This window comes from Puma concolor, unplaced genomic scaffold (genome assembly GCF_028749965.1).
Source record: "Puma concolor isolate L17-30 unplaced genomic scaffold, mPumCon1.1.hap2 unalloc_scaffold_22, whole genome shotgun sequence".
Lineage (NCBI taxonomy): Eukaryota > Metazoa > Chordata > Mammalia > Carnivora > Felidae > Puma > Puma concolor.
Genome location: NW_028240228.1, coordinates 282,348 through 295,698, shown reverse-complemented (window position 1 = coordinate 295,698; position 13,351 = coordinate 282,348). Strand labels below are relative to the sequence as shown.

The following is a 13,351-nucleotide window of genomic DNA, read 5'->3' as shown; positions in this document are numbered from 1 at the left end:
TTTTTTCAAGCCCAGCTCCTAGTCTTATGACGATTATTCCAAATTCTTGTTTAGATATATTGTTTATATCTGTTTTGAGCAATTTTTCTGGCTGTCATTTCTTCCTAGAATTTTTGAGAATTCTTCTGTCTAGTCATTTTGTCTAGTTTTCTGTCTTTTACGTGTTTTAATAGTTTGTTATGTGTCCTGCCCCTGTGAGTACTACTGTGTTAAAAAGGGGTCATATACTATCCAGGGCCTGACCCTTCAGGAGGTGTTTTTGGAGTGTGTCGCATGCTCTCTGTTGTTGTGACTCTGGTTGCTTTATACCCCTACTCGCACTGGTGGTGTGGACCTTCCACCAGGCGTGCTTCGATTTGTTCATTGAAGTAACCCTGGAAAAAACTAAAAAGGGGAGGGGGTGGAAGAAGCCTTATCCCATAGAAAGAGGGAAATGACAGGGGCAGGGAAAGAGGAAAAAAATTGAGCGGACAGAGAATCAGAGAAACTATACGGCTTAATCTAGAGGAAGAGATACAGAAGAGGTGTAAAATGCATAGATTAAAAATGCCTGCTTACACAACTTAACAACCAGAATAGAGAAGGGAAGGAAGAAGAAGGAGGAGAAAAGACAAGAAAAGAAAATAGGTATCACCAAAAATCAAATCAGAAAATGAGAAACTGCCGGACCGTTGTCCGAAGGTGCCCTGGAGCCAGCGGTTGTGCTGGTCTGGAGGAGGGACCCTCTGGTTGGGTAAGTGGCAATTCTCCCTCCAGCAGATATGCAGCTGCCAGGCATGGTGAGGCAGGGTTTGGTGTAAGCAGTCCAACCTCCCCTGGGGGCCTGCTGTCCTGTTCCCTGAAGCCCCACCATGTTGGTGATTGGAGGAAAATGGCATCATGGCAGTTTCTCCTCCCTAGACCAAACCACCCTGTTCAGGCAGCCCTCACAGCACAGCACAGGCACGAGCTGGTCAGTTTGTCCCGCTCCACAGTCTCCTGCACCTCCCAGGCGCTCAGCTGGGATTCAAACCCCAACATCTTAAAGGATCCCACTCCACACACCCGGTTCTGGGGTGGCACCACTCTGCCAAGCTGACACAGGGCCTCTCAAGATAGAATCTTAGGCAGGATCCATGCCCAGCACAGAGCCTGATGTGGGGCTCCATCTCACAACGCTGCGGTCACGACCTGAGCTAAAATCAAGAGTCGGACACTCAACTGACTGAACCAACCAGGCACCACTCTACCCGAGTTCTAATCTTAATTCTACCACATACTAGCTATGTGACTTCTTTAACCTCTGTGCCGTGGTTTTCCCATCCATAAAATAAAAATAATAGAGTTGATGTGAGAATTAAATGAGTTAATAAATAAAACATTTAAAACAGTACTGGCACACAGTAAACCCTCAATAAATGTGAGTAAGATAATAAGTATTATTGTTATTACTTGGTACAGACAAGTCTAGAATTATAATTGAGATGCCTACTTAAAACCAGGGCCTGGGTGGCTCAGTCAGTTAAGCGTCGACTTCAACTCAGGTCACGATCTCTCAGTTTGTGAGTTCGAGTCCCCCATTGGGCTCTGTGCTGACAGCTCAGAACCTGGAGCCTCTTTCGGATTGTGTGTCTCCCTCTCTCTCTGCCTATCCGCTGCTCGCACTTTGTCCCTTGCTCTCTCAAAAATAAACAAACATTAAAAAAAATCTTAATACAAAACAAACAAACAAACAAACAAAAGACAGGGCCCAGCTTTGCACAGTGGCAGTATCATAGCCAATGAGGTTTATCCGAGGCGCGATTATTGCTAATTGAAAACTTTTCCCAAAAAAGACAGGGCCCCGGAAAATCTTTCCATCTGAAAATTATTAATAAAAACACTTTAGTCACCTTTTTAGGAATTCAAGAAGAAAGGCTGTTCTCTGCCAGAGGTATGGATAGAAGGAATAAAATCTCCAATGATAACCTAAATCCCAAGGCCATCATGTGTGAGTGTCAGGTTCCAAATCAATTTATACAATACGTAAATCTCAAAGAATTAATATAAAACGGTCACCAGCTAATATCTTTATGGAAAAAAACTAAATTGGATCCCAATTTCACTCTAAACATAAAAATCAATTTCAGGTGAATTAAAGACTTAACTATGAAAAAGAAAAACTTAAGAACTTTTAGGAGAAAATATTGGGAAATACCTTAACGTCCTCAAAATAGTGACAGGCTTCTATTTTCCTTATAAAGGCTAAGTTATCTGCTAAATGTGAGAAGGGCTAAGGTTGGAGTAGGAATGGAAGTTTGAGAGAATGGAGATTGTTAATTAGTTATTTCAGAGAGTAAAAGAATAAACTAACTGGGAGAGGGTGGGAATCACATAATTCCTAGGTAGTGCTGAGGGCCACCAGACACTGATGGTCAAGATTTCAAAGTGTTCAATCTGCTGAGCTATATGATTTTCTCTAGAAATGATGTCAGCCACGAGGAGAAGCCAGGGTTGGGAGTTTTGTCAGACAGGTGCAACCAAAGGGCACTTTAGGGTACTGAAGACTTTAGGGTATTCGAGGTACACAGACCAGAGATTTTCAAGTGGATAAGGAAGAAAAGTGAAAACAGGGAGACTGGTGGGTAAGGACGAAGTTGAGGGATAAATGGATGGAAGGTCCCAATGAGGTATACAGAACCAATAAGCTGTCTGGTGAAGAAATGAGCAGCCAGATGAAGAAAAAAGGAAAGCAGTGAATATAAATGTGCAATATTTAACAACAAGAAAGGAAATTTAACTCTAGATACGAGTAAGATAATATACTATACAACTCTGTGCTAATAAAACTTTTTAACTCAGAGTGCCTGGGTGGATCAGTTGGTTAAGCATCCTACTTCGGCTTGGGTCATGACCTCGCTGTTTGTGAGTTCGAGCCCCACGTCGGGCTCTGTGCTGACAGCTCGGAGCCTAGAGTCTGCTTAGATTCTGTGTTTCTGTCTCTTTCTGCCCCTCCCCGGCTCGTGCTCTCTCTCTCTCTGTCTCTCAAAAATAATAAAAATGTTTAAAAACAAAAACAAAAACTTTTTATTTCCATGAAACTAAAATTCCTAGGATAAATGAAGTGACTAACCATGCAAATAATCTCTTCATCCAATTAATCTATTATGTTCCACCTTGTATAGAAAGCAAATTAAATTGATTTCTAGTGTAAGGTAAAATAACTGTTACTTAAAATGCACTATTACCCAATAGCTAAGCACAAAATAACAAAATGCTACTTTTAGCTTCAATTTCTAAACTAACTTCACTCCATTTAAAATATACATATAGGACCTTATATTTCTTTACAGTGAGCTTCTGAGTGGCCAAGACTGTCTTTCTCATCTTAACAGCTCATCAGCTTAACAGAAAGCATATATAACAATGGCTCAGTAAACATTACTGAATAAATTGGAAGATGGAAAAAAATATATAAACAAATGAAAGAGGAAATTTTGCATGTGAGTACCCAGCGCTAGTCACTAGATGGCATCACTTCCCCAAATTGGGAAGACATTTTACATCTTCCAAAAAGGAATTTTATATACACGGTTCTAGCTCTTTACAGTAAGTGTGAGGATAAACAGTAAGCTCGTAAAAACTTTCAATTCATTTGCACGTGGAAGTGCTCGAGATTTAGAAATCATGAACAGAGAAGATTGAAACCAAACATCAGCAGTAAGCCAGGCATCTGTTTGGCTGACGACCTACAGGATGACTGCCTCTTTTAGTCTACTACACTCTTCTAAAGTTTGTCACACCAGTTGGTCCACTAAAAGCACAACATATGTTGGGGTGGGTGGCTCAGTCGGGTAAGTGTGTCCAACTCTTGAGTTCCGCTCAGGTCACGATCTCATGGTTTGTGAGATCGAGCTGTGCACTGGGCTCTGTACTGACAGTGTGGAGTCTTCTTGGGATTCTCTCTCTCTCCCTTTCTCTCTCTCTGCCCTGCCCCTGCTCTTTCTCTGTCTCTCAAAATAAATAAATAAACTTGAAAAAGTAAATGAAAGCACAAAATGTGATGTTCTTACATAATTTTTCAGAGAAGCGTTCCGTATTGGTCATCATTGTATCAATGAAACCTTTAAAATTCACTTTTTTCGTTTCTAAGGAGAAAAGAATATTTTCTTCAATATCTTCAAATGTTAATTATGACAACTATTGAATTATGTAAAATAAATTATAGGGAGATAACATGATTATAGCCATCAGCTAATACCACTCAAAATATACGGTTCTAAGAGGAAAAAGCAATTCAACACACAAGGAGAAAGTAAAACTGAAAAATGCCAGGAAAGTTAATCAAAATCCTTCTAGTTACAAGCGCACAACATTTGTAATTTTAACTTACATTATCTTGTCTTGGCCTGACAACAACTCAAAGATATGTCGGTAAAGGATTAGTGTATTGTTTTATACATTTTAAAAAATACTTAGACATGATATCATGATTTTTTTTCCCCAGGTCACAAAAGGAAATACGAGATCAGAGATTAGAAGTGAGTTTTCTTGACCTCTGGTTTCTCCCACCTCAGGCTACCATTCACATTGTTATCTTTATTCCAGTATACTTTTGAAACTATTAAACGTTTTAATAGTCATTCTATACTTAGAAAATGTCTTTCCTTGATTATATATAATATCCCAATATTAGAATGGATAAAGATGTCTAAGAATTTTCTAAGGCCGCATATACAGGTTTTATATAAATAGGATGAGCTTTTGATAACACTACTCCTTTGTTTATCCCACTAAAAACATCAAATTCCAATTCTAATCTATAAAAGATAAGGCACAGCCTATTGCCTATTTCCAAGATAAAGAATCTTTGAGAAGTTTACTTTAAGGAGCACCAAATTACTTTGTATTCTTAACCAAATATTTAAAGACTTGAAAAAAATGAGACTTTGAAAAATCCTAGGGGAATGTTAGAGTTAATGAAGATTTACATCCACTAACAGGAACATATAACTTTCTAAAGCAATAGATTCCCTATTTTTGATAATGTCTATTTGATACACAAATGTTTTAGCTGAACCACTGAACCCGCCTCCCATTTGAAGAACATTATTGTTTTAAGGACAAAATTACTTTTTATTTTTATTATTTTTTTAATATAGTTTATTGTCAAATTGGTTTCCATACAACACCCAGTACTCATCCCAACAAGTGCCCTCCTCAATGCCCATCAGCCACTTTCCCCTCTCCCCCACCCCCATCAACCCTCAGTTTGTTCTCAGTATTTAAGAGTCCCTTATGGTTTGCCTCACTCCCTCTCCGTAACGTTTTTCCCCCTTCCTCTCCCTCACAGTTGAAGAACATTATTAACACCACTGCATCTGCTTCTGTGCTTCCCCCATTCTATTCTACTGCTTCTTTACAGAGAGAACATTGCTGAATTTTTTAAAATTAACCAAGGTCTTGTTTTTTTACATATAATTTTACACAGGATAAACAAAATATTCCTTAATTTTGTTTTACAGCTCTATAAAAATTATCACACTATAGCAATCTAGACTTGCTTTTTTCATTCAATATTATATTTCCAAGAACCATCCATATAGTATATTGCTATAGTTCATTTTCACTAATGTACACATTATCAGTATTTCATCATGCATCAGTGGTAAATACCACAATTTATTTATACATTCTATCACCGATCATGTTGTTTCTTTTTGTTCATTCTTTCCTTCCTTCCTTCCTTTTCCTTCCTTCCTTCCTTCCTTCCTTTTCCTTCCTTCCTTCCTTCCTTCCTTCCTTCCTTCCTTCCTTCCTTCCTTCCTTCCTTCCTTCTTCTATTAAGATCAGAGCTGCTATGAGCATTTTTAACATGTCTCCTTGCACATCAGTGCAGAGATTTTCTGGGATGTATCACTAAAAAATGGATTTTCTAAGCCATGAAGTATGAAAACCTTACAGAATACTACATAATGTTTTTCAAAGTTCTTTTACCACTTTTGCCTTATTTACCAACAATTAAATTAACAGACCTTAATTTTTGCCAATTTGGTCAGCATCAAAAGGTATTTCATTGTGACCTAAATTCTGCATTTCCCTGATTACTATGATGTATAAAAAGACTTCATATGATTATTAGCAACTTACGTTGCTTCATCTGGCAATGGCTGTTCTTGTAATTTGGCCATTTTTCTCTTGGGTTGTTAATTTATAGGGGTTTCCTATTTATTCTCCACAATGATCTTTCGCTGTTATGAGTGTTACAGATAATCTTTACTGTGGAATGCCTGGGTGGCCCAGTCGGCTAAGCATCCAACTTTGGCTCAGGTCATGATCTCGCAATTCATGAGTTCAAGCCCCGCTTAGGACTCTGTGCTGACAGCTGGGAGCCTGGAGCCTGCTTCAGATTCTGTCTCCCTCTCTCTCTGCTCCTCCCCCACTCATACTCTGCACCTCTCTCTCTCTCAAAAATAAATAAACATTAAAAAAATTTTTTTTAATAATAATCTTTGCTCCATTTGTGGCTTGTATTTTCATTCTGTTTGTATTACCTTTTAATAAAGAGAAGTTCTTATTTTTAATGTAGTCAAATGTATAAATCTTTTCTGGTTAGTGATTTTGTATCTTAAAAATAATTCCTTGTAACTCCAAGTCAGAAAATTTTTCTTCTTTCTCTAACGAGAATTTTAGTGTTCGTATCTGGAAAGCATTACTGAATATGATACATAGGTAGGGATCCAATTCTATTTTTTACATTTGAATAATTAATTATTCCAGCACCATTTATTAACTGGTGCTTCCCCTCCCCCCCAGTAATCTGCCACCTCATTATATATGTTTCCTTATATGTGTGTAGATATATTTGGAAGTTACTTATCCTGTCCTATCAATTTCTCTATCCCTGTGCCATTTTCACACTGTTTTACTTACTGTAACTTTATAATGAGTCTTAATATCCAGGGTAGCAAGATCCCTCCAACACCACTCACACACCCTATCCACGTTTTTCTTCCTCAAGAGTGTTTTAGCTACTCTTGATCTTTGTTTATGCATACCAATATTAGAATTAATTCATCAAAAAGTCAGGGTTTTATTAGAATTGCTTTAGATAAGTAAACTAATTATGAGAATTGGCAGACTTGGGGGTCTCTGAGTCCATTAATATGGGATATATTCCAATTTATTTAGGTATTCTATAATGTCTTTTAACAAAGTCTTATCATTTTCTCACGTAAGGCACATAACTTACATTTGTTCTATTCCTTTTTTGCTTTTCATTATGGAAAAATGTTAATACACGCAAGAGAAGAAATATATTGTAACAAAAGTTCACATACTCTTCCTGTACTCTTCACATACTCTTCATGGCCATTCTTATTTCATCTATAGCCCCACACACTTGTCTATCTCACAACCACCCTTTCTCTTTAGAAAAGATGCTGCTAAGTTATAAGGGTATAGATACTCAAAACTAGTACCTTCCTTATGAATTATAGGCTTTGGCATAATAAAGAGTCGTTTGTCCCATTTAACGACTTTTGTCCTGACCTCTTCCTTGTCAGAAAGCAAAACCATAAACTCTACTTTCTTTTTGTTTGTACTTTTGCCTGTAGGAAAAAAGTGTCTGGAAAGACTGTTAATACTGGATATTTCTGGATCATGGGATTTTGTATGTTTTGTTGTACTTTTGAGCATTTTTCTGTATTGACTTCATTTTAATGGACTTTTTTCTAATCAAAAAAATAAAGTCATTATTCTGAGGGAAAAAAAATCGCAAAGTGACCATCTTTTCACATGTGTCAACCCAGTTTTCACTTACTGTCAGCTTCAGTCAACTCTGCGATCTTCTCAAATTCTGGCTTAGAAAGGTAACCTCCAAAATGCTGAAGACAAGTATTCATATCCTCATAATCAATATTTTCATCTTTAATTTTATCAATGGCTTTAATGACATCAGTCAACACTGAAAATAAAGCAGTATGCTAATGAGTATTAAATATAAGTCAAAAAGAAAACACCAATAGTAAGATGAATTTTAGTTCTAACACTAAATAAACAAGCATAGAAAATAACTTCAGAAATGTTATATGTGAAAAGAATTACCAGATCTTTAATACTGAAAACCAACAAAGTACAAAATGAGAGCCAAAAATATATTCTACTTTGCTATCATCTCTGTATCGAAGGAAGTGCCAATTTAATTGCAATTTAAGTGCATAGGAACAAAAATATTATACAATTTCCCCATTTAATTTTCTAACAATTTAAACTTTCTTAGTAGTCTGTTTCTCGGTAGCAGATACAGAAATAAGTAGAAAACTTTCAGTCCTGAATAATGAATTGGGGTAAGGTTTTGTAGCAATACATGGCTCAGTCCCTGGTTAATCTTTTATCTTCTGTATACATAAATATTATCACTTGGAAATAACTATCCCACATGTCTTTTTATGATACTTTGGAATATATGCTTCACAAATTTGGGCAGTATTCCCTCCATTAAATTTAAACAAATTTTTACTGCAATGAAAGCTTTAATGTTTATTTTTGAGAGAGAGAGAAAGGCACAGCATGAGTCGGGGAGGGGCAGAGAGAGAGGGAGACACAGAATCTGAAGCAGGCTCCAGGCTGTCAACACAGAGCCAGACATGGGGCTCAAACTCAGGAACGGCGAGATCATGACCTGAGCCAAAGTGGACCCTCAATCAACTGAGCCACCCAGGTGCCTACGCAATAAAATTTTCTTAAAATAACTTACAAACACATAGAATTATTAAGGGGGTCGACAGGTATGCATGCGGGTGTGTTTTTGTGTCAATTTTGGAACAAACTAAACTCAAATAGATTTTCTCTAATAGAAGATCAGGATAGGTAAAGCGAGGAAGCTGGGCAGTGGAGGGCATTAAAGCCATTATCAGGAGTTAATCGACTTTAGGCAGTCACTGGACGTCATTATGGATTACTAAACAAAGAAATGATCAAAATGATGTCTGAATTAGATGATTCTTAAAATGATTCTTAAAAAGGTAATTTTTATGTATAAATATGTAGAACAAGATATATGATACTATCTTGTGAAAGGACTTTTTAGAAGAAAAAAATTCTCACTTAAAAGTAAATAGCTGATGGGGCACCTGGGTGGCTCAGTTGGTTGGGCACCTGACATCAGCTCAGGTCACGATCTCATGACTCATGGGTTTAAGCTCTGTGTTGAGCACTGTGCTGACAGCGCAGAGCCTGAAACCTTCAGATTCTGTCTCCGTCTCTCTCTGCCCCTCTCCCACTCTCGTTCTCTGTCTCTCTCTCTCAAATAGAAATAAACATTAAATTTTTTTTTTTTTAAAGTAAACAGCTTGTGAGTGATGTCAGTAAGATGGTTAAGTAGGACGCCCTGGACCCTTCTTCTCCCCACAAACACACTGATTCAGCAGAAATTAAAAAATAAATTCCTTTTGTGATAAATTAGAAACTAACTGACAGGCTCTTGTATCCCAGGAGAATGCAAAACAAGACGTACTGAAGCTGGTACAGACATTTGGGACACCCTCCCACAAGTGCTGCCTCCAATGCAGCACCATATGATCCAAAAAAAAAAAAAAAAAAAAAAGACTCTAGCTCCCAGCTTCACCCAAGGGGAAGAAGAGTTTGGTCCACATATCCAGAAATTCAGCTTTTCCAAAATGCCTCCCCAGAAGATTGGCTTCTGTTTTGCCAGCCTTGGAGCTCTGATGGGTCTAGCACAGTCTAGTATTTGGGGTAGAATAAAGCGATGGCTTGGGCTGGTAGAAGGCAGTGATCCTCCCCTCTGTTCAGCACAGGATGAGATTAAAATTCCCAGCTCTTAGTTTCCTCCTGGAGAGGTAAAGAGTTTATCCAGCACGTCAACTTTTTCAGGGCGTCCCAAAGAACCATCAGCTTATCTCGTCAGTCCTAGAGCCTGGGGAAGGAAAAAGGTGGTAGAGGCCTAGGGCCTATCAGGCTGGGCCGATGGGTGGGGGTCTTCTCCTGTATAGGGACAGTATGTGAGGACTGGGACAGCTGCCTGCTTTTTCTCTTGCACAAACACCAACACAGAAAGTCCAAATGGAAATTTAATGACTAAAAAATATGATGACTGAAATTAAAAGTTCAGTGGATGGACTCAACAGCTGAAAGGAGGAGAGAAAGGTAAGAATCAATGAATTGACAGCAACTGAAATCATCCGATGAACAACACTGAGAAAATAAACTGAAGAAAAAACGAACAGTTCCAGAGACCTGTAGGAATATAAAAATGATCTAACATTTGTGTCCATCAGAGTCCCAGAAGAAGAGAAAGAGACTTAAAAAGGCACTCAAAGAAATAATGCCTGCACACTTCCCAAATTTTTATCAAGAGACATTAACCTACAGATCCAAGACAAAAGTGGACCTCAAACAGGATAAATCCAAAGAAATCCATGTCAAGATCCATCATAATTAAACTTCTGAAAACTAAAGGCAAGGGAACATTTTGAAAGCAGCCTAAGAAAAACACTTTAGGGAAAGAAAACCAATTTGAATGACAGGATTTCCAGCAGAAACCATGGAAGCCAGAAATAAGTGACACAATATTTTTCAAGTGCTGAACGTAAAGAACTATCAACGTAAAATCCCATATTCAGAAAAACTATTCTTGAGGAAGGAAGAGGAAATCAAGATGTTCTCAGATGAGAGGAAACTAAAAGAATTGGTTGTCAGTAGACCTAAGAATGGATAAAGGAAGTTCTTAAACAGAAAACAAAGGATAAAACAAAAAAAACTCTGGAATATCAAGAAGGAAAAAAGAAAATGGTAAGTCAAAATATGGGTAAATATAGTAGGCTTTCCTTCTCTTGAATTTTTTAATCAAGTCTGATGGTTGAAGTAAAAGTAATACCACCTGATGTGGTTTTAAATATATGTAAGGAAATATTTAAGATAATTATATCATAAAGGAAGGAGGGAGGGATGTATATGGAGATAAGGCTTCTGTATTTCACTTGAACTGGCAAAATGATGACACCAATAGAGTGTGATAAGTTATGTATATATACCTGAAGCAACAACTTTAAAAGGTATACAGAGAGATATACTCCGAAACACTATAGATGAATCAAAATGGAATTCTAAATGCGGGCCAAAGATTTGAATATCTATTTCACCAAAGATATATGAACAGCTGGGAAGCATGTGCAAATAAATTTGACATTATCAGTCATTAGGGAAATGCAAAATTAGAACCATAATGAAATTCCGCTACACAATTATTATAATGATTATAAACAAAAAGATAATACCTACATGTGGCGGATAGGAAGAAACCAGAATCCTTACACATTGCTGGTGAGAATGAAAATGGTAGAGCCACTTTGGAAAACAGTTTGGTAATTTCTTTAAAAGTAAAACATAAATTTACCATACACACTAGCAATTATTCTCCTAGGAATCTACCCAAAAGACATGGAAACATGTCCACAGAAAGACTGCAATGCAAATGTTAATTTCAACATTATGCATACCAGTCCCAAACTGCAAATAAGCAAATGTCATAAGCTGGTGAACCATCAACAAAAGGGAATATACCTATAAAATGTAATATGGACTTATTTAACCATACAAAGGAACAAACCACTGATACATACGACAACATGAATTAGCCTCAAAAAAGTGAAGTCAGGCACAAAAGACCACATGTTTTATGATTTCATTTATATTGAATGTTAAAAAAAAAAAAAAAAAGGCAACTTTATGGAAACAGAAAGCAAATCAGTGGTCGCCTGGGAATGGAGGTAGAGATTAACGGTAAATGGGCACAAGAGAATTTTAGGAGTGAAGGAAATGTTACAGACCTGGATTGTGTCCACTTCTGATTATATATCCCAAAGAATTGAAAGCAGGGGCTCAAAGAGGTATTTGCATACCCACATTCACAGCAGCACTACTCACAATTGCCAAGAGGGTGTCTATTAACGGGTGAATGGACAAACAGAATGTGGCATATACATGCAATGTGATATTAGCACGAAAAGGAAAGAAAAATCTGACACGTGCTACAACATGGATGAATCCTGAGGGCATTATGATAAGTGAAATAAGCCATTCATTCATAAAGACAAATACTATATGATTCCAGTCAAGTATCTGGAGTAGGCAAATTCACAGAAACAGGAAGTAGAATGATGGTCGTCAGAAGCTGGAGAGGCACAGATGGGTAGTTGTTGTTCACTGGGTATAGAGTTTCAGTGTTGCAAGGTGAAAAAGTTCTAGAGATTCGTTGTACAGCCGTGTGAATATACTTAACCCTAATGTTCTTGAACTGTACAGTTACAAATGGTTAAGATGGCAAATTTTATGTTACGTGTCAGATACCACCATTAAAAATAAATTTTAGGGGCACCTGGCTGGCTCAGTCCAAAGAGCATGAGACAATTGATCTTGGGGTTGTGAGTCTGAGCCCCATGTGGGGTGTAGAGATTATTTAAATAAATAAAACGTTAAAATAAAATAAATTTTAAAAACAGTATAATGGGGGAAATGGGAGGGAGGAGTCGGCTACAACCAAGACACTACTTCACAAAACAGCAATGAAACGGTGACTGAGTTCGTGAATGAATGATTACAAGGTAAAGCACTCAAGAAATTTGCTAATAGTGTCTTTAAGAACACCACTTAAGCAATTCATGACAAATTATAATGTAGCTTTTTTTTTTAAGTTTATTTATTTTGAGAGAGAGAGAGCACACAGGGTAGGGGCGGAGAGAGAAAGAGAGAATCCCAAGCAGGCCCTGTGTTGTCCACAAGAAGTCCAACACAGGGCTTGAACTCACAAACTGTGAGATCATGACCGGAGCCGAAACCAAGAGTCGGACACTTAACTGACTGAGCCACCTAGGCGCCACAATAATGTAGTTTTTAACATGAGACTTCATGTAAGTATGAGAGAAAAAATCTCTTCCTTTGGATTAATTTTTCTCTATCTGAGAAATCCTTTGGGAAGACACAAAAAGCTTATCTTTCCTTTTCAGCATATGAATAAACAAAAGGAAATAAAAACACCAAGGCTTAGTATCTTTCATTTCTCATGTTAATCTTGCTGAAAAATATTTAATTATTTGCATAAAAACCCAAAATCATTGCAAGCAAAAATTTTTAACAAACTGATTGTGGTGTTGATTGTATGACTCTATACATTTCATGAAAATTAGTGCGTGAGTGAGTTTTATGTATGTAAATTATAGCTTAATACAATTTTTTTTAGAAATGTTCTAAAACAAGGGAAACACAACCAGTATTTCATTCAAACAAGTTCCTTATAAAAAAATTAAAAATCAAATCACCCATCCATTGCTAAAAATGGGGCTAATCCCCTATTGGAATTCCTCATTACCTTACT

The 13,351-nt window shown here is 37.2% G+C and overlaps 1 protein-coding gene and 1 pseudogene across 1 annotated transcript in view; one reads left to right on the top strand and one right to left on the bottom strand.

Annotated features, from left to right (window-relative positions):
* The window catches only part of LOC147571554 (uncharacterized), a 197,300-nt gene that overhangs the window by 125,976 nt on the left and 57,973 nt on the right, over nt 1-13,351 (bottom strand). Inside the window, 2 exon segments of the mRNA XM_086696292.1 lie at nt 4,032-4,106; nt 7,781-7,924. Coding sequence (XP_086552418.1) covers nt 4,032-4,106; nt 7,781-7,924 — 219 coding nt within the window.
* LOC147571555 (U4 spliceosomal RNA) lies at nt 1,732-1,858 on the top strand (annotated as a pseudogene).